This window comes from Denticeps clupeoides, chromosome 16 (genome assembly GCF_900700375.1).
Source record: "Denticeps clupeoides chromosome 16, fDenClu1.1, whole genome shotgun sequence".
NCBI lineage: Eukaryota > Metazoa > Chordata > Actinopteri > Clupeiformes > Denticipitidae > Denticeps > Denticeps clupeoides.
The window spans coordinates 8390292-8412359 of record NC_041722.1 but is presented as its reverse complement, the minus strand read 5'-3'; the positions used below and the strand labels follow the sequence as shown (position 1 = coordinate 8412359).

Sequence of the window (22068 nt, the reverse complement as noted above, 5' to 3'; positions counted from 1 at the left end):
GCAGACCATATCATAAAAGGTCCTCAGGAGCGGCCCTTGCACTGCAAAGGACCTGAGTGTCTGAAGCAGGTACAGTCTGCTAGGCCCTCATTCGAAATGCATGATCCAGCTAGTCGTTAATTGTTTTTAATCATCAATATTAAAACATGATCAGTAACTAATGTAAAAAAAATAAATAAAAAAGCTGCATGACATTTGTGCAGGTTGATTTCAGATTCTCCATTTTTCCAACTGGCTCCCATCTTTCATCAGTGCAAGATCTTGCATCTACTGCAAGATCTGTGAAATATGCAGAATATTGTAACATTATGGGCTCAGACAGACTTCATTATTCATCGCCATGAGTCATATGCAGGTGTTTGTCTAATACTGATTTTATGCCGGGAAAAAATCAGGGCTTTTCTTTCACTGGAGCTGCATTTTTATTTTACTGAACCCAAACACATGCCCAAGGTGATTTTTTTTTTTCCTGCTGCAGACATCGCATTCAGTCCAAAGCCCTTTATAGAACAGAAGCATCCGTATCAGTGGTTGCATCCTCCGTGGCCCGGGTGCTGATTTATTTCGTCCCCTGGGTTGCAGGTCTGCTTTCTGAGCAGCTAAATGTCACCCGACGGAGCAGACAGGGTCTGAGAGCGGCGACCATAATTTACAGCCCGAGATTAAAGCGCAGGGGACACTAATGTACACAAACTGGCTTGTGTCACAGCAGGGCCCTCGGCGGAAACCTCACTCTCTCCAAAGGGTTCGTGTTTATCTGGGCGATACAACAGTGACACCACATGGAAACACCGTAAACCCCCTCTCCCTACACCAGAACTGTTAAACCGATGGTGGGGCGATAAGAGAAGGACGTCCTCTTGAGAGGACGTGGTCATCACCCTGCACATTGTGGGACTTTTTCCGGCAGGTATGGCTCAGTTTCTCCTTCTGTAGGACTGTCTGTAGGATTCATTACATGGCAGGAGCAGAAGAGCGCCTGTGGAAAGCGGGCGGGGGTTTGCACCCCTTCTCTTGCCGCGCTCAGACGTAAATATTTGCCGGCTCTTTCTGGAATTTCCGCGGCAGCGAGTCTGAGGCTAATTAGCATGTGCGACGTGATTGATAAAAGGTTGCGGCACCAAAAAGCAGCAGACACTTGAGGCTGCGGCTCGGCAATTACGCCGTAATCATGCCTTTCGCTGTGAATTCAAGTGTCTGTCAGACGGGACGACAGAAGAACCAGCCAGAAAGAAGACAGCCGAAGTGGTGGACCTGGAACTGGTACGGAGTGAAGATAAGCGCCATATGTTCCTCTGAAAAGACGCCCCAGTAAGCAGCACGTCTGCTCTTTACGAACAGCAAAGAATAGATTTTCCAGATAATCGTAGGGTTTTTCAGAATGACAAAGTCCTGAAAGGAAAGTTCAGAAGACACAGACACAGTAAGGACATTTAATCAAGAGGAAAATGAGCAAAACAGAAGCAGTGTTATCCAAAAATTATATCAAAGGCAACATGCTACACATTTGTAAAAACTTTTTTAATAGCATTAAAAAAAAAAAACAGGATCAAAAGAACGTTTTCCAGACCAAGACGAGCAGGATGTTACATCAAAGCGGCGGAGCAGAAAAATTGGCTCCACTTTGAAACAGTTGCAACCCTGGCGTGTCCCATATGCCGGTCCTACTACAGCGAATCCGAGTGGCAGGAACCCAGGCTGACCTGCGTGGCCGCGTGGGTACATCCCTGGCAGGCGTGCCCGTGGTGCCACCGCGCCCTCCTGCACAAGGCATCCAGAGACTGCTGGAAGGAGCGTCTGGCTTTCTCCTCCTCCTCCAGAGTAGAAACGCCCACTTCCTCCTCCTCGGGTATGCCGGCGCAGGCGAATCGGCTCTCTTGGTTCCAGAGCAGAGCTTTGGCCGCGAGGACGTGGTGAGGGAATTCCTCCGTGGAGAATCGGGCCGCCTCCACCGAATGTGCTGCCATGGCGATATCTGGAGCCAAGGTTCCTGTGTGAAGTTTAAATAAAGTGGGGAAAGGGTGGCCTTCGTCTGATCTTCTTCAGACCGCAGCGTGTGAAGAGCTGGCGAATCAGACGCGGCTTCTCTCCGGTGCGTTGTTTCGGCGCCAGCGCGTTGTGCTCGCAACACACAGCCAAGCCGAGGGTTTATATAGGCCTCGGCTTCCCACTCAGTCCCGTTCTCCCAGTCCTTTTCTCCGACAAGCCCCTCCCCTTTCCCGGTGGTGTCACAGTTCCGGCTTCCATTCTGATGCTTCGGAATCAAGGCCCGGAAATATACATGAATGGAGCGTGTGTGGGGTGGAGGAGAAAGGAGCAGCCGAAGACGGTGAAAGATAGAGGCAGCGATTGAGAAAAGAAGGGAAATGGCAGTAGAAGACGCAGACAAGTTGTATCTTAGACAACGTGCCACCACTGCTACACAAATTATTTGTGTGGCAGTGCACCTTCTGCAGGTACGTGTGAGGTGCAGATGCGGTCCTATTTTAGGGCCGCGGTACAGATGGCCTCTGGCTGCAGGGGGAGGGAGCTTGTTACAGAGCTTCTGTAGAGAATTGGGAGAGCGAGAACATCGCTGGTGGGATCGAATTAATACATTTGGGATGCGATAATCCCAAATGAATATTTAAGGATTTTGGCTGTGAGCAACCATTTTCAGTGCCATATCCAAGGGAATATAGTAAAGGAGTTATTAGTGGCTTTTACATTACCAGTCAAAAGTTTGGATGCACCTATTCATTTATAGGTCTTACATTTTTTAGATTATAATACTAAACTGAAGACACGGGACTATGAATCAACACAAGTGGAATTATGTAATCTCTGCAAATCAGGGAGCCTTTTTCCCAGATTGCAGCATTTCAACATGCTTGGCTTCTCTCTACCACTTTCCAATCATTCACTCATGTTAATGAGCATCTCATGAAGTATCTACTCATGATGACAACAGTGAACAAAGCAGTCATGAAGGGAAATAAATAAAAACTGGAGTTGTAAATAAGTACTGGAGTTGTCTGTAAAAACTACCAACATAAACTATTATTTGAACATATTTTATTGAGCACTCCATTTAACAATCGTACATTTCAACAATTTCTCATATTTAAGTGCTGCTGTTATATTCCTTTTATAACATTAGTACATCTAAAAACTCACAAACCGTATATTTGAGGAAAAGAATGGATTTATGCAACAACAAAAAAAAAAAAACTATTTGTTCTTGCTGAACCGCAATTGCGGTTTTTATTTTTACAGGACATTTAGTAGAAAGATATTTGAACAGATACGTATAGAAAATACTTCAATCATAACTCACACCCCTGGTTGCACAGTTTTAGAGTCATGACCCAAAGTGCATTACAGCTTGCTTGTGCCTCCGTTTACCCTCTGTTGCTTGCTATAGATTACAGTTGGTCAATTACAATTTGGTCAATTTAAATAAAGAACAAAGAAATGCCCCTTCCAAAGTAATTTCAATCAAACGCTCATATGATTATTTGACTTAGGAAAACTAGTTATCAGAAAAAGAAATATAAAACAGACTGGTTTATAGCATTATTTCGCTCCTGCTTCTGTGGCCGTTAACCCTGTTTCTGCTTCTTTAGGAAACGCGAGCGCTGTGATAGGCCCATGCTCATAAGGAAGTGGTTGAGCAGCTTTGCGGGAAACAGAGCACTAGTCACCCAACCCTGAGGCAAAAAAAAAAACCAACAGATTACACATTGCCGTGGGAAACTAGCTAAATGCATGCAAGTTCCATAGACTAATATTAAAGTACAAGAAATGCATTTTACAAAGTATATGTTTTAACTGGGATTATGTAGCCATTTTACCATGATAGCATGAGGCAGGTAACCATTAGTCTGACTTTGCAGCCCAACGGTGTTGAGTTCAGCCGCCACATAGCGTTCAGGGCTGGGCTTGTCCAGTGTGGCTCTTCTGATCTTACTCAGTTTGGTAGCCACGTAGAATGGCAGAACACTCTGAATAGGATGAGAGACATGGTAATTACTAATTGGTACATAATTACAGTTTTTCCGCTCACTTTCTGTAATTCACAATAAAAAAATAAAAAAATAAATAAATAAAAAAGGTTTTCCAAAATACTACAAAACAGCGTCATTTTTAGCTATTAGAGTAAAAAGATCCATGACAAAGACAACAATCTGACGTTAGGTTATCCTTTCACTGGCCCAAACCTACCTACCTACCGCCATGATTATAATGTGTCCAGAAACACTGCTGCTCTACAAAATGCACTCTGTTCTCTGGACTAACGTCACATGACCATTTACTCTGCACCCAGCAGTAGTGCAGCCGTTTATGTCTCTCTTGATGTGAAGCCACGTGTCCCTGGGTTCACCAGGTGGCACTACTTATCACACATTTCATATTTAACATATAATGACTCCATCTCAGGCAATGTCTACACGAAAACAATTTCCTCCAAAACGGGTTCTCGGTTTCTAAAAAAAAAATCTGCGTCCACACGAAGCGTTATCTGAAATCTTGACGTCCATGCGGAGATGCAGAGGGGATCCGTTTCAGCAAATAACCATTCTGTGGACATGAAACGCAGTCTCCATGTGGATGTAAGCCCAGATAGGATAGAACTTTTACCTTTTCAGAGAAAAACGTTTCCGTGTGGACGGGGCCTTAACCACCGCAAAGTAGGTGTTGGTAGTAACATGATTTGGGGTGTTTTTTTATACATATAATCTATAAACAAGAGCATATAATTTATGAAATTCATGAAGGTCTGGTAAGAAATAAAGCTTTTCAGTATTCTAAGGCATGTGGCCGTAAAACTGATGCATCGAAAAAAAATATATATCTTTCTTCAAACCTGCCTTGAGATGACACAAGGAGGAGCCATCTTATCATTCAGCAAGGACACCACTCAACATGTCCAAGGTCATAATGCTGTCGGATGAGGCCACTGGAGGAAAGAGACGTGAGCTTTTATCTCACCTGAATGATGATCCCTTTGTTCTTGTATTCAGCGTCTAACCCACGGGAGAAGAAATCCACAAAAGCCTAAAGGAAATTGAAGGCATCTTTGAAAGGTGCTTTGCTGGTCTTAAGTACAGTGAAGGACTTTGGCAGCGGATTAGTTAAATAATGACTTTATTTGGGAGCACGCACGCGGCCAGCCAGTCAGTGGAAGGTGTAAATATGGGTAAATTAGGGTTTTAATAAGAATAGACTTCTGCATGAATTGTTCATCAAAGATGAAAACATCACATATAACTTATTTATGGCCTTACCTTTGTGGAAGAGTAGACGGTAAGCAGGGGCACAGGGTACATGCCACTGGCAGAAGAAATATTTAAGATGACACCTTTGGACCTGAAATAATAAAATAAATAAATAATAAATTTATTATTTACTAGATCCAAAATTCAAACAATCTGCAGCACTCAGAAAGCTCTCTGATAATGGTGTATGAAAGCATATTTTGGACAGAAAATGAATGTTTCTATTATAGATAATCAGCACAAGAAATAATTTTGATTAGTACAGCAGAAAGGCAACGCGCTGGTGCAATGGTAATTTTGTCCAACTGGAGATGCGGTGAAATACATAGTTTTATAAATGGTGATACAAGCAGTGCTACATGATGCATGTATTGATGGCCAAGGGAATAATCCAGAATGGGGAAGTACTGTGCTTGTCAATCATTTACATTTTATACATTTTCTTTCCTCAGTGGCACCTTGGTGGATTGGGGCCACTTCCTTATATTACATTTATGGCATTTATCAGACGCTCTTATCCAGAGCGACTTACAGTCAGTAGTTACAGGGACAGTCCCCCCCTGGAGCAACTTAGGGTTAAGTGTCTTGCTCAGGGACACAATGGTAAGTGGGATTTGAACCTGTGACTCCATAGTCTTCTGGTTCATAGGTAAGTGTGTTACCCACTAGGCTACTACCATCCCATCCCTTAAATGTAATAAATGTAATACATTTTTGGCATTTATCAGACACCCTAATCCACAGCAACTAATATAGATAAGTGTTCATGACAAATAATTGCACACCCACAAAAACAGTGGTTAGTTTTCTAACAGTCTAATACATTTTACTAATGAACAAACCCCAAGCTCAGTCCAAGACAGTTTTTGGTAGTAGAGCTTTTGCCCTGGAATTGCACTCAAAAGGTCACAACCCTCAACCCTCTGCTTACCACGCCCATGAATTGTATTTCTTACTACTGGATCACAACTGATTCATTGTCTCATGTTTTAATCAGAAGCTGGAATGTCACGGTGCCTGTCCGGGGACTCCTCTGATACAAGTCATGTCACCTAACTGCTTCTTATCACCCCTCAATCTAATGTTGAAGATGGAACATCAGATGCTGATTAGAACTCAAGAGTTGTTGTAGTGATGAGAACAAGGATTCAAACTATTCTTCCCACAAAGGGAATGAAACCAGCTGGAGAAAGAAGAGAGAAGCGCATCTGAGGCTGCAGAGCCACAGCTATAAGTAAAGAGCTGCACCAGACCTGGTGTGAAGCACCTCTGCAGTGAGGGATAACGTGGCACAGATAGTATGTCTAGCATCATCTCACAAGCGTCTTCATGGACGTCTGGAGTGTCGAGCAGGGGGAAGGCTCAGTCTGGGAGAGCTGCCAGTTCTGCCCATCTCTGCTCACAGATGCACTCCAACATGCAAATGGGGTCCCAGTAATATTAAAGTGCTCCTGCTGAAACGGGTTCTGATTTGTCAGCAGCGCAATTTCCCTGCATGAAGCTCTCAGGACAGGCCCCTCTCTCTCATAGGTCACAGTGCCTTTCAGGCTCCATGCGCCAGGCAAAACGCAAAAAATCCAAAAATAAAACTTAAATAATCTAAGAATAAAGTGCTGTTTCTTGAACAGATTTCGCTCAGACAGATCATGGTGGCCTAATGGCTAACTAAGCTGACTCGTAACCAAAATCCCTGATCATGAAGATGCCATACTGCTCCCCGGGCGCCTTTCAGACTACCAAAATGGTGATGGGTTAAATGCAGACGACACATTTCGTTGTGCGCCATGTGCTGTGCTTGGCTGTGCATCACCATGATTAAAAACGATCACTTTCACTCAAAGAAACCGTACTGGAACATGTCCTGGCAACAGGACTAAACACATTGAAACTTGCGTCTGCTGCAATATTTTTATTGATTTATTTCATTATTTATTTGCCATACTAGCCAGGCAAGTATCAACTCCACAAAAATACAGCGAGAGCTATTAATGGCTTATGTGTTGCCATGGCAGCCTTCACTAGGGCTCTCGCCAGAACAGTGGAATTTGAAAGTGAATACGGAACAGGACTGAGCCCTGTGATGGTGAAGGCCACCTGTTTTTCTGCTGCCAAAGGGCAAGCCTTTTCCTGAAAGAAATCTCTGAAACTGAGAAAACCGCTTATCAGACACAACACACACAAGCTACTTACTTCTCCACCATCCTTGGTAGCACAAGACGTGTCATCTGCAAACACAGAAAGAGGCTTCAGCAAAGATTTGACCATTTATTGACATTCACGGCATTTATCAGACGCCCTTATCCAGAGCGACTTGCAATCAGTAGTTACAGGGACAGTCCCCCCCTGGAGAGACTTAAACCTAAGTATCTTGCTCAGGGAAATAATGGTAGTAAGTGGGGTTTGAACCTGGGTCTTCTGGTTCATAGGCGAGAGTGTTACCCAATATGTTACTTACCCCCCAAATCACCAAATCGACAATTTATTATTTTACGAGAATGCATCACACCTCACAATAATAAATATATTACTGACATTACCATTACACTGATGATGAGTGTAATTACAAGTAATGATCAAGCTCCATGCTGAACACCCCCCTCGAGACTCTCTTTGCCCCTGGGAAGGTTGGGGTGATCCTCCAGCATTTAAAAGCATATGTTACTGTATGATGTAAAAAAGACTGCCCCCTGCTGTCTGTCCACAGATATAACTTCATATTCATATTCACAAACTTTCACCCAGTAACATTAAAGTATTAACTATCAAATAATATTTTTTTCGTTTTTGAAAAGCTGCAACTAGCCCCAGATATGAAAAATCTACAAAAGGATATTAGAGAATATGATTTTATGTATATTTTCTCTAGTTTCAAAAGAATATATTCCCTAAGATTATGAATTCTATGACTTCAGAGTGAGCTGAAGGGTCTGTGTGGAGGCAGTGTGCTTCTACCTGGAATCAACTGGCAACAGAGAAAGTAAAAAGCATCTGATAAAACCGCTTTGTAGTGATGTATTATTTGTCTTCTGCATACTAATAATGTTTCCTATTAATTATTTCTGCAAGCCACAAATTCAGGAGAATGTCTACCATCTTCAGGTAAGCCTGTGCAATTGCAAAATGTCAACAAGCACAATATTATACTTCCGACAAAAATAAACATATGCATACATTTTTTTTCTTTTTTTCAGAATTAGAACCTAACAAACACTGGCATTGTTGTGTTTATATGTGCCATTACAAAAAAAAAAAAAGAAAATATGGAAAGATCCATTGATTGTAATTAAAGATACTCCGGTATCTGTAATTGTTTATTATTACACACCACTTTCTGTGGTATAAGACTTTAATTAAAATGGTACAGACCTGACAAACCGATGTAATGTTGACATTTATCATTGTGCTGATAAACTGCAATAAAAACATAGGGTTAGAGAAGAAGGGATCATTTTTCTGAAACATATTCTGTGATATATAACATCACGCCGACTTACAGTGTCCAAATTGGGTACGTTCAGGAAGAACTCCGGGTAGGAGTAGGAAACTCCGACATTGTTTACTGCAAAGCAAAGAGTTAAAGTTTTTATACTGCTATAATAAAAATACAAAAATAGACAATGTATTTTTTATATTATATAATATAATTTTATATTATAATGCAAAGAAATGATTGCCACAGTGATATTAATGATTTAGCAACCTTTATGAATTAGAAGACCAGCAAAAAAATATTTTAAATATTCTGTGGACATGACGTTCAGTTCTACCAAAAGAGGGCAGCAGTGTACTTAGTAAATGGTGACTCAATGCTACAGAGAAGCCCACCTACTCACCACCTTTCCTGCAGAGCCACACACACTTACCTAAAATGCCTATTTCAAGACCAGCTAGTTCCGCTTCGATCTTTGAATAGATGTCCAAAGACCCAAAGTCTGCAGCGACTGTTTTCGTCTGAACCTTGAATTTACTCTCTAGATGGAAATAAGATGAAAGTGAATTATTTTCTCAATTTGTTTGTATATGTATCTATTATTCTGTGTATTTCTCATGATAATTACCAATGCACACATCAAATAAAGGGAACAATCACTATAGAGGAAAAAAAAAAAAGATTAAGGGGTTAAATGTACAAATAATTGTTGTACAATAAAATCAGCCAGAACACTTGATGCTTTGAAGATCTTCCATCCAACACTCCATAAAACAAGATGACAATAAACTAAAGCAGCAGACACCTTGAAAGACTGGCTAACCGAGCAGTGACTCAGTGTCCCTCAGCATAAACCTCAGATCGGCAAGTTTTTCCTCCACCCATCCGTGTTACAGATGTCAAAAGAGCGTCCGGATTTATGCTTTTATATGTATTAAAGTGACAAAGTTCGCATTACAAAAGTAGTATTTCCCATTGCCGTTTCTCTCTGTTTTGTATCAGTCACATCATCTTGACCAAAAGATGCCCAGACGAATTTTATGATAGAGCTCATAACTCCGTAATTTAAGGATCCCAATCAATGAAGAGCCCACATTTCTGTTCCTACAACATGTCAGGCAAGTGATGAGGTTTTGACGATGGTCTCTGGCATCTCATCAGCGTGTACATGCATTACATGCATCCATAGCATTCAATGTTTAAGGAAGCCTCACTATAAGCATTTGAATCTCTCATCAGATCCTGTTGAAATCGAACATGAATCAACATATGAGCAAAAACCTTTTTGTATCGCGGGGCCGCTTGTTAAAGAAATGACTTAAAATACATTTTAAAACCCCATCTCCATACAGCACAGCTCAGTGTCAACCTATTCCTCCATGGCTGACCAGCGTTACTGCAGCGAGCGAGGGAAGGGGGGCGGGTGAAGGAGAGAAGGCGCCCATTCAACGCGTCGTGCGCCATTCACAGCCCGCACCCGGCAGACGCCCTTCTCCTTCATTCAGAGAAATGTGCTGAAGTGGATCTCCTCAGATTCCGATCACTCTACGGAGTGTGTGTGTGTGTGTGTGTGTGTGTGTGTGTTGGGTATATGTGACGTGGTTCATTTGTTTCGTTTTTTTTGAGCTGTAAATGAGTAAGGCGGCGCTCTGACGGGCCGTGACCCCGATGTGGCAGGGGGGTACGGGCTGGTTCGCTCCTCGCGGCGCCTTCCTCCCCCCCGACTGCACCTCCATCTGCGCAGTCCTGCTCTGTCGCAGCAGCCAGGCAACTCCGCTGGCGGAGCGCCCGCCTTTCAACGCGCCGCTAAAAATAGCCGCGCTCATTAACATCGAGCCGACTGACATTCATTTAGTGGAGAGACGTACTCGCTCCCCTCAAGCCCCCATCTCACACACACTTTTAAATATATCCCAGAACATGGAAATGTATAGTTTGTTGCCCCCCCCCCGCCGTTATTAACGAGTCCACCGGTTGGTTAAATAAATTAGCAGCCGAGGTAGAAACCGCTCAACACCCACCAATGGATTTAGAGACTTCATCCAGCTTATCCTGAGAGCGGCTGATTAGCACGATGGCGAAGCCACGCCGGGCGAGCTGCGGACACAGGGGGGGGAGAAAAAAAAAAAAAAAAAACACCACACAGTCATCGTAAAAATCCACAGACCCCTCAAACGCCAGGACTTTTTATTCGCGTGGAGGTGAAATGAGAGGGGTCGGAGCGGAAGGAGGAGGCCTCCCCTGATCTCGCCGGTGAAAACCTCTCTCCTGATGAGTCACCGTGATTTCCACGTAGCGGGTGGGGGTGGGGGGGGGGGGGGGGCATTAATGAAAACCCCTGGAATCTTACCTCCTCCGCATAGGCTTTCCCGATCCCGTCCGTGGCTCCGGTTACCACTAAAAAGGTGGGAAACAGAAACAGGGTAGCGGATCAGATCGGGGGAGGTGTGGTGCGTGAGGTGCGACTCCGGGGAAGTAGGACGGGGAGCAGGTTCCTCCGCCATCCTCCGGGCCCTGCTAATATAGCGCGGCTATTTTTAGCCGTGCGGTACATCAGCCCTCGTTCAGCTCACCTCCGGCTAAAAATAGGCCGGAGGCAGACAGCCCGAGGAACACTACGGAAAAAAGCCTTCACTCCCTGACAGGGCGCCCGAGACGTTCCTCTCCTCATATTCTGTCAGAACCTGGGGGGGGGGGGTTAAAAAAAAAAAAGAACCCGGATTGATTACAGATTAATTTGGCTGTCCGGGTGAGGGAGGCGTGCGAGAGAGAGAAAATGGAGGGAGATGACGAACAATAAGACGTGGAAGGAGGGAGGGGAGGGGAGGGCGAGGACAGATCTTGGGGGCAGCTAAAAATAGAACGGAGCGAGTGAAAAGAGAACGGGGGAAAGGAGAGTGTAGTGGGGGAGCGCCGGAGACTCAGCCACTTATCTCGGAGTGTCTTCGCAACGCACAGCTGCACACGCGAACCTCAATGGGCGCGCGGGTCCACCATGTTCTCTCGGGAATGTTCCAGCCGGTGCTGCGTTCGTTTTCTTCTTCGTTTTAGCTGCGTGTTTGCACATAATCTACTTTTTTTTTTTTTTTTTTTACGAATTAACACATTTCTGCAAAATATTGAGTTCAACCACCCTATAATAAGAAAAAGGAAGTGACCTCTGAATGCAAACATAGATTAAATGTCTGAGGTGGACACTCTGTAGAGCACACAACAGGTTCCAGGATTACGATCTGCTGATACGGCATCTTGTCGCTTGTTGTCATGTCAGGAAGTACCTGCCAAGTACGGACTGTACAGACTGAAACAAAGATATTTCTCCTAATCACCTGAGGGCCTGGAGGACCTTGGACCGTCAGCTATTACACAACAACAAAAACATTCACACTTGTGATGAAAGTAGCGTCTATGAAGAATAAAACTGCTAATGACCCTTTTTTTTCTAGATGCACTAGTTTATAATACTCATTCTGTGACCTTTTCGATGACATTAAGTTGGCCCGTGATGAAAGGCACCGCCATTCTGCAGACCTGTGGTGGACACGGTTGCTGGGAATCTACCTGCCTATAAAAAAAAAAAAAAAAAAAAAAAAAAAAAAGCATCTAATATCGACATCTGGAGAAACTGTAAGTGGAAAATGATCACTTCCACGCTGGTTACCAACAGAATGGGGAAGATACTGATACTTTTAAAGAAAATACTGAAAAAAATGGTTTGTTTAGCTCATTAGACTTTGATCAAGAGCAAACTCGGCCTTTTTCCTGGTGATCTGTACGCCTCGGTGGGCACAGGCCTACTCCTCTGGCTATAAGTGCAAAACTATTTATGAATGATTTTAAAACATAAATGTTTAAATGTTAATAATGTGGAAAGCAAAGTTGTGCATTCTGAGCCTCTAAAATTGTATAACTATAACAAGGCCGCTACTCCGTAACAGCATCAAATCGCTGGTGGAACAGACAAATGCAAAATGTATTTCAGGTGGAAGACAATCTATGAACACGAGACGATTAAAAATGAAATAGCCAAATCCAAACCCGCGGTTATAAGCGCGCTGATGCTAACGCCGCCGATGCTGCTGCTGCTGCTGCTAAATATTCCCGTGGCTAAAAAAAGACCTGGAGATTAAAAATACCACGCAGGCACACTGCAGCCTCGTCTGGAACCGCCGCAGCACTTGAATACCAACGAGATGCTACTCTCAGCAGCCCCCTGGCATCACACACACACACACACACACACACACACACACACACACACACACACACACACACACACAGGAAGCTGCGGCCTCGGCCGGCGCCTGCATCTGCACATCAGACATGGAGGGCAGCCTCCGCTGTATGACACTCTTCTTCCTCAGCGTTGCGCCGATGTGAAAGGTCACCTTAAATCATTTCATCAGAAGGGCTTTTTTTCCCCCGTTGCTGCGTGCACTAGCCCAGGAAATCGCACATCGGACCCTATTCATAAAAGAGCAGGTATTGGAGGGGTTAGGGCGGGTCATCTTTTGCTCGCTGCCCATGGATGTTCCTTCAGTATGCGCGGTTATGTAACGGCGTGGCATGGACGGGGATCCTCCCACTTCATTGGCTCTGGCAGCAGAGACTTCAAAGAGCCTCCTGGGTCCCCGTTCTCAGGAACATGCCTCTTTAAATAGCACGGGGGTCACGTGCCTTTCCATGTATTTGCTTCACATCAGTGCCATTCAAAAAAAAAAAAAGGGTCTTAAAATGGGCAAATCTAAAAATAGCTTTGAAATGCACTCGGTTTCCCTGAGGGGAGAGGAGCACGAATGGCTGCGCTGCTACAGATTCATTAAAAAAAAAAAACACACACACACACACACATATAAAAATAAAATGGTTTAGAAAGGAACATGGAGTACAATGCAGTATAAATAAAGACAGTCCTGCAAAAAAATAGCCAAAGCAGGTGCAAACGCAGCAGGGGCTCACAGAAAGAACCAAACATATTCAAACACAGGAGGAAAAGAAAAGAAACTTGGGGGTTCCTAATATTGCTGCATATTGTACATTTAATGAATGTCTCATTTCCCTGCTCTTGTTCGGCTTTATGTCATAAAAACGCATCCCTGTGCAATTTAAGTTTAGAATAAAACGTTGTAATTGGTTCATTACATAATAGAATTCTGCAAAAGAAAAAAAAAAAAAACCCATACTGTGATCTGGTATAAATGAACCGTGGGGAAGGGAGGGGGAGCAGGCAGGGCTGGAGAACACGGAATCTCGGCGGTAGGAGGACGAGGAGGAGGAGGAGGAGGTCTGTACAGCGAAGCACGGCGGCGGCACGTGTCCTACAGTGTGCGCATCACACGAGACGCCGTTCACAAAACGCGGGGCGCCCAATCGCAGGCGTGCTGCCGAGGCGAGTTCCCTCAAACGCGGCCATTCACGAGGATCCGGCCTGGCCGCCGTGGAACCTCTCAATGGGCCTATTCAGCGAAGCTGTGGCCACAACAGTGCACGCATGCCGCCGGAGACAGATCCGTTCAGCTGGAATTCAGAACGTCTGCATCTAGCGCTTTCGTGCAGCGATGACGAGTGGCCTCCTAAACTGGTCAATAGGAAGCCGAAAGGACGAGTCAAGTTCGGGTGATGATTAAGTGGCGCTGGTCTATTCTGAAACACTTTACAAATCCCGTCGTCCGTCCGGAATAAAGTCCACGTTCCGACTGCATTAGCTGGTAAAGGACAGCACAGCCGTAACAAAGCAGACAATAAAGGTTCGATCTGGTGGTCGCAGAGAACCGGGTGCGAAACCACTACACTGTAAGCAGCACAGCTCTGAAATAAACAGCATGAGGGTTCAGGCTTGAGCAATTAAATAAATTAAATAAAAAATAAAAAGTTCAGGCCGGCAGCCGAGCAAGTTTCGCAGGGCTTAGGAATACGTATTTTTCTGTCGCATAATTTTCATTCATTATAATAGGGGACAGTGTGGTAGTGTCCAGAATAAAGTTTTATTCTTGCATGGTTTCACAAAAAAATAATTCCTGACAATGATGTCATTCCCTGTGCTCCCAAGCAATCATTATTCTGATTAATATTAATAATCGGGTAGTAGTAGCCTAGTGGGTAAGACACTTGCCTATGAACCAGAAGACCCAGGTTCAAACCCCACTTACTACCATTGTGTCACTGAGCAAGACACTTAACCCTAAGTCGCTCCAGGGGGGGACTGTCCCTGTAACTACTCTGGATAAGAGCGTCTGATAAATGTTGTAAATGAAACTATTCCACTATAAAACTGTATCGCAGGTCGCTCCGTCATTAAACACTATCTTGGAATATGATTCGATGATTTGCATCGTTTTTAAAAGCAGCTGAGGCTCTGCGTAAAATTAAAAAAAATCTGCATAAGACGCCATGGTTTGAATGTTATGCCTGTTCCATGGGGGTGAAAGGTGGGTCGCTTGTGGCTTCTGTTTAAAAGACAGGGGGCAGCAAATGAACAAGGTGGACGATCGGCGACTTCGCTTTATTTGCAGCGTGACTCCGGGCTCTGGCGTGGGCTTCCCGTCACGAGTGGACGGCGAGGTACTACAGCACGGCACCGCACCTGTACTAACCTGCCCACTTGCCGAGCCTGGAGGGAGACGCGAGTTTCCCGTTGCCCAGTATCCACACCCTGAAGCCGCTCAGCAGCCGGCACAGGGAGCTGAGCGACAGCCAGGCGACCGTGGCAGCGCCGATCCAGAACAGCGGCGGCTTGACGAGCTCCAGCGGGGAACCGGACTGCATGGCGGCCAAAGTCCCTCGCCTCCTTCAAGCAACGAAATACGGACAAATCAGATACGTGTCGGGGAGAACAGGGGGCCAGTCCACGAGTTGAACCTTGAACCCGGTGTTCCGGGTTTACGTCACAGGACGCGAACCCGGTGTTCCGCGTTTACGTCACACGGACGTCGACCGCTGATTGGTTAGCTGGCACGTCATTCAAATGATCCTCTTATCGTGCTCATCCCTTCAGAATGGGATCAGGGGATGGCGACGACTCTTATTTGCTGTGCCTGTTTGTTGGAGGTTGCTGTTTGGACGTTTTATTGACAGCATTTCAAAAGGACCGTCGCTGATTTCTCCGTTTTACTGAACTGGGATATTAACTGAGGCTTCTCTCTCATACACAAACTCAAATACTCAATAGTTTTCATTACGTATGCATAATTATTATGTATGCATATTATGTATGCAACTGTTACAATAAAATAATAATCATTACAAAGGATGTGTGGGTGTTTAGAGGTTAAATAAATTTGCTACACCCCTAAATAAATGAAAAAAACCATCACGGGCAAGTTCCTTTACTGGAGTTATTAGTCAAATTTACACAACCTACAAACATACATACAGGTGGGAGGATGTAAGGCACATGTCTTGTACTAACATTTCGATTAATCTAAGAATAACATCTCATAGCCTATTCAAAATGGTATAAACTTGTGCACTGATTTTATCAAACCACTCAACCTGTCTGCATGGAATGCAGTGGCATGCATTATTTTAACTTGTTAACTGACATGTTCAACCACAATAAGAAAAAATATAAAAACTACATTACGTGCATGTCTGAGCTCGCAAAAATGGTGCCTGCCCTGGTCAGAACCCCACTAGTTTATGCACGCACCCGCTAAACTTCTCTTAACTAATTACAACATTAAACATATATTTCCAGGGCTCTTACAACTACAAAAATTATTTGTACCAGAATGTATTATTGCAAATACCTGAATAAATGAAGAAATCCAAATCACAGGAGTGACGGGACTGTGTTTCCGAATAACTGAAGAAACAAAAATCACGGGAGTGACCTGACTTCTTCTCCAGCAATTTGACTGGAATGACAAAGCAGGGCTGTTCCTGGACAAGATGGAGGAGACTAAAGCAATCAAGCCCCAACTAGTATTTTCAGATGATTACAGAAAATGTGATCGCTATTAAACTCAAAAATGAATTAACAATAAACCAAATTTTCCGTCTGTCACACACTCCCCTACAGAGATCTATGTCATCCTGACATTTTCCAGAATAAGCCACTTTGTTCCTATTTCAAGTCCCAATAAGTTCTTCAGAGAAGTAGCATTTCAGCAAATGTCTGTTATAAAAAAAATCTTTGCAAAAAGGACATCATACAGTCCATTTGTCCATCTTAGCAATATTCTTTTGAGCACTTTATGAGTTGTACATGACAACCTTATGGATAAACAACCTTATGGGTTATGCACAATGCTGGTTCGCAGAACACTCTGGAGTCCATACACTGCAGCAAGTTGGAAATAGCATGGCTGCATTGCAATTTGCCCTGGCATGCTTGCAATTAATTAACAATCCTGACTGATGGCAACATATTCCTTCATAATCAGTGCTTGGAGCTGGTCAGAATTAGTGAGGGTTCTCTTGTACACCTGACTCTTGAGGTTTGACAACATGTTCTCATTTGGATTAATGTCCAAGGAGTTTCCTGGCCATGTACCGAAAATTTTGTTCCCTGAGTCACTTAGTTATCACTTTGGCCTTATGGCACGGTGCTCCATCCTGCTTCACCAAATTGACCTTGGATAGTTGCTGTCGGAGGATGTTTTGGTACCATTCTACAAGGTGGGCCATTTATATGGAAACACCTTAATAAAATGGGAATGGTTGGTGATATTAACGTCCTGTTTGTGGCACATTAGTATATGTGAGGGGGCAAACTTTTCAAGATGGGTGGTGACCATAGTGGCCATTTTGAAGTCGGTCATCTTGGATCCAACATTTTTTTTTCCCCAAAAGGACACCAGCCTGCTGCCATTCCTGAGCTCTGCACTTGTGGCATCTTAATACCGCATCTTTATGAGACTGCTGTGGCATTTGCTGGACTTTCTTGAGCATCCTGAAGCCTTCTGCACAACACTTGAAGCTCCCTACTTGACGTTTTTGATGATCTGGTAAATGGTTGATTTAAGTTCAATCTTAGTAGTAGCAATATTCTTGACTGTGAAGCTCTTTTTATGCAACTGCATGTTTCCTGGCAGGTAACCCTGGTGAACAGAGGAAGATCAGTGAATTCAAGCATCACCCTCTTTTTAAAGCACCCATTCTGCTATTCAACTCAATCAGCATGAGAGAATGATCTCCAGCCTTGTGCTCCTCAACACTCTCACATGTGTTCATGAGTGGATAACTGAAATGATCTGAGCAGGTCCTTTTGTGGCAGGGCTGAAATGCAGTGGAAATGCATTTTCTGGGAAGAATAAGTTCATTTTCATGGCAAAGAGGGACTTTGCAAATCATCTGATCACTCTTCATAACACTCTGGATAAAAACAGAAGCAGCAAACTTGTGAAAACAAGTAGTGTCACTCAAAACTTTTGGCCACGATTGTACAGAAAGGAGGTGCAACGAGTCACAGATTGATGTAAGGTCAACAATGTAAGGTCTGAACGTGGACAAAAAGAGATTGTTGACTTCAGAAGAGAACCACTCTCCACTGAGCAGCTCCTTGGTGTTCATCTAGCAGAGAACCTCTCCTGAGCACTCAACACCAGCTCAACAGAGGCAAGAAAGTCCAGCAGCGTCTCTAATTCCTGGGAAGGATGGTGTCTGGTGGCAATTCCTCCAAGCAGGTCTTCATTAGTGATTCAGCATCAAGCGGCATCCTCGACAAGGTGTCAGCATCACTGTTATCTCTTCCAGGCCTGTATTTTATTTTGAACTATTTTGAACATTCAGTTTTGCTGTTGACTAGATGTAAGTGAGCGGGTTGTTATCACTATACACAGTGAAAGTAGGAGCGTTATAAAGTTAATCACAAATCTTAACTGAGATTTCCCATTTTAATACCAGAAATTCCAGCTTGCCATGGAGGTAATAGTTTTGTTCAAAATGTCTTGAAATTAAGGGATTGGCTGGCCGTCAGAATGTGTCTTTCGATTCATGTCTCTGTAATCTATGCACAGTCTGTGTGTGTCATTTTCTAACACATACAGTGAGGAGTATGAGGAATTTGACTTCCTGACCCAACCCTGAGCTATTAGGTCATGGAGGTGGTCCATTTCCTAGTACAAGGGGCTAGGGATAGAGATATATGTGCACTTGACTGGATCTGTGTCTTTGAGAGAAATGGTCATCTGCAATTTTTCAATACAGCTTATGTAATCATTTGACCTTTAAGAAGATTGACATTCTTCTTGAAGCATTTGTTTAACTACCTGCCTTTTGGTCTCCAGGAAGATGATTTAGGTCTACAGCTGGATCCCAAAGCTCACTGCTATGACTTTGGGGTCCTGTGTTTGTGTGATTCACTGTAGCTGATGTCTAAAGAATCTTGTCATGGAGGACTGTCAAAAGAGTCTATACTGTGCCCATTAATGTGGGTCCTGGTCCTTGGTCAGTTAGGTTGAAGACGTCAATGCTAATGGATGGATATACCCCCTTCTTGACTTTAACTAGGGTCTCATAACACTCAAGACCATCTGGCCATTGCAGGTTCAGATCTGGCTAGAACAGTTTGGTCAAATCTTCCTGAGAGGGTTGGGCAGCTGGCAGGTTAAACACGTTTGCGGGGCATGAACAGGGAAAGGCTGATTAGGTGCATACTGAGGGGTCAATGAAGCAGATGCTTAAGGCTGATGCTGTAATGGTAGGACAGGTGAAGGGTGTCTTTCTGGCATTGCTGCAGTAGGTGCATTTGATGCTTTGATTTGGGCTATCTCAGCCCTGAGCCGCTACAGAGAGCAGACACTCCTATTTAGAGATCTTGAATCTGCCACCAGTCAAGTGGAATCCCCTTTTCTGGTTTCCTTGACTGGGCTCTTTCAGGTGGCTTGTCTGTTCACTCCACTGTATTCACAGGTGAGGGCTGCAGGGTGCTGGGTTTACTTTTGTTTCTTCCTTCATCCTCAGTAGCACAGGCAACATTTAGCCTCTCCAGCAAAAGCTGATCTGAAGTCTGGGTATCTGACAAGAGTAAGTACTCTACTTACTCATTCTGTCAAAGAGTTCAGTGAATTCTGGCCATAGAGCCTCCCAAATTTGTTACGCCCCTGAATAAACGAAGAGACTGTGTTTTAGGGCCTAGCGGGTAAGGAAACAGACACGAAATCTGAAGGTTCCCGAACCACCAAGGGTTGGCTAGTCCATGAGTGAGAGGCTAGGGCGTTGGGGAGAACAGGCCTGGGTGAATGCAGAGTGTGGGGGCGTTCAGCGGAGCAAACAACCTTTCCTCTCAAAAATCAGCAAATGGCGTTCTACATGCCGGGGGGTCATTGCCACAAAATAGCCGTGGCTTTCTAAGACGATGATGTTCTAGATCTCTGGAGACACTGATAATATCAGCTTGCTCTATTCCCACTTTGTGTGTGTTTTGCAGGGGAAGACCAAACACTGCCCGCTTCAACACTTTAATTCTATGTTGCCTGTATCTAGACACTGGGTCTAATCCGTACAACACAAACTCTCCTCCAAGGCTTTCCTCACATTTTACTTCCTGGCCTCCATTAGAAATGCCGTGTGACTGAAACCCACCTATTTCATCTTTGACCGAGTGAAACCCTGACCCTTGCATATGCACATAATCTAACGGGCAAGTGGTTAGGATTCGGCACTGACAACCGCACTTGCACCAGCAAGCTATGGAATAATAACCGGATCCAAGGGCACACGTGCCACCCCCATGTTCAATCACGTTGCACTGTCCCTGTATGATAGACTGTCAAGCTCACCAATCAGATGTGTCCCTTGTTAAAGCCACGCCCACACGTGACAACTTATCACATATCCTTAACTGGACCATTAGTCAAATTTCTACAACCATACAAACATACAGATGTAAGGCACGTCTTTTACTAAAATTTTAATTCTTCTAAGCATTCACACGAAACGCGTATCGTCATAACATCTCATAACCGCTCATGTGAAATGGTATAAACTTGTGCACTAATTTAATCAAACCATTCACATGAAATGCATCGCACATGTTATTTCACCACGTTTGTACAATCACAAGACGAAATATACAACGTGCGTGAAAACTACATTATGTGCATGTCTGAGCTTGAAAAAATCTAAATTTCTCTTAACCAATGACAACATTACACGACTATTTCCAGGGATCTTACAACTACAAAAGTTATATGTACAAGTGGGCATTGTTGCAAATACCTGAATAAATGAAGAATCAAAATCACAGGGACGGGAACATGTTAAACCAGCGACTCTCTTTTACTCGAATGAGGAAACACTGCTCCTGGATTAGTGGGCGGAGACTAAAGCAATCGATCTCAGACTAAAGCAATTGATCCCCGACCAGTATTTCCAGCTAACTGCAGAAAATGTGATCGCCATTAAACTTTTAAACAAACAGTTCTTGTATACTTTTACCATTTTTAAAATCCTAAGCATATAAGTGCCAACAGTAAAATCCCACTTACTACCATTGAGTCCCTGAGCAAGGGACACCTATATTGCTGCAGGGGGGGACTGTCCCTGTAACTACTAATTGTAAGTCGCTCTGGATAAGGACGTTTGATTTCACATCAAAATACAGTAGAAAAGTTTGAACACACCTTCTCATTCAATGTTTTCTTTATTTTCTGACCATTTACATTGGTAGATTCTCACTGAAGGCATCAAAACTATGAATGAACACATGTGGAGTTATGTACTTAACAAAAAAAAGTGAAATAATTGAAAACATGTTTTATATTCTAGTTTCTTCAAAATAGCCACCCAGCCGCTCTGATTACTGCTTTGCACAATCTTGGCATTCTCTCGATGAGCTTCAAGAGTTCAACAGTCTTGAAGGAGTTCCCAGAGGTGTTTAGCACTTGTTGACCCCTTTGCCTTCACTCTGCGGTCCAGCTCACCCCAAACCATCTCGATTGGGTTCAGGTCCGGTGACTGTGGAGGCCAGGTCATCTGCCGTAGCATTCCATCACTCTCCTTCTTGGTCAAATAGCCCTTACACAGCCTGGAGGTGTGTTTTGGGCCATTGTCCTGTTGAAAAATAAATGATCGTCCAACTAAATGCAGGATGCTGTGGTAGCCATGCTGGCTCAGTGTGTTTTCAATTTTGAATAAATCCCCAACAGTGTCAGCAGCAAAACACCCCCACACCATCACACCTTCTCCTCCATGCTTCACAGAGGGAACCAGGCATATGGAATCCATCCGTTCACCTTTTGTGCGTCTCACAAAAACACAGCGGTTGGAAACAAAGATCTCAAATTTGGACTCACCAGACCAAAGCACAGATTTACACTGGTCTAATGTCCATTCCTTGTGTTTCTTGGCCCAAACAAATCTCTTCTACTTGTTGCCTCTGCTTAGCAGTGGTTACCTGGCAGCTATTTGACCATGAAGGCCTGATTCACGCAGTCT

The 22068-nt window shown here is 43.9% G+C and overlaps 1 protein-coding gene and 1 long non-coding RNA gene across 3 annotated transcripts; both read right to left on the bottom strand.

The window, feature by feature from the left end:
- Positions 1 to 3037: 3037 nt before the first annotated feature.
- On the bottom strand, positions 3038 to 20869 carry hsd17b12b (hydroxysteroid (17-beta) dehydrogenase 12b). 2 transcript variants are annotated; one of them, XM_028956947.1, is made up of 12 exons: positions 20851 to 20869; positions 15282 to 15475; positions 11039 to 11085; positions 10710 to 10785; positions 9122 to 9229; positions 8753 to 8817; positions 8625 to 8669; positions 7449 to 7483; positions 5268 to 5349; positions 4972 to 5037; positions 3834 to 3983; positions 3038 to 3689 (listed from the first exon to the last, which is right to left on the bottom strand). In XM_028956947.1, exons 2-12 carry the CDS (start codon positions 15451 to 15453, stop codon positions 3582 to 3584), a joined length of 954 nt encoding a protein of 317 aa, XP_028812780.1. In that variant the 5' UTR covers positions 15454 to 15475; positions 20851 to 20869; the 3' UTR covers positions 3038 to 3581. The 2 variants fall into 2 exon arrangements, with proteins under 2 accessions (XP_028812780.1, XP_028812779.1); XM_028956946.1 differs by lacking the exon at positions 20851 to 20869 and adding an exon at positions 16437 to 16540.
- On the bottom strand, positions 11753 to 12898 carry LOC114766267 (uncharacterized). The gene is made up of 2 exons (XR_003742762.1): positions 12727 to 12898; positions 11753 to 12253 (listed from the first exon to the last, which is right to left on the bottom strand). It is a non-coding gene; the product is annotated as an uncharacterized LOC114766267 (long non-coding RNA).
- Positions 20870 to 22068: the final 1199 nt, after the last annotated feature.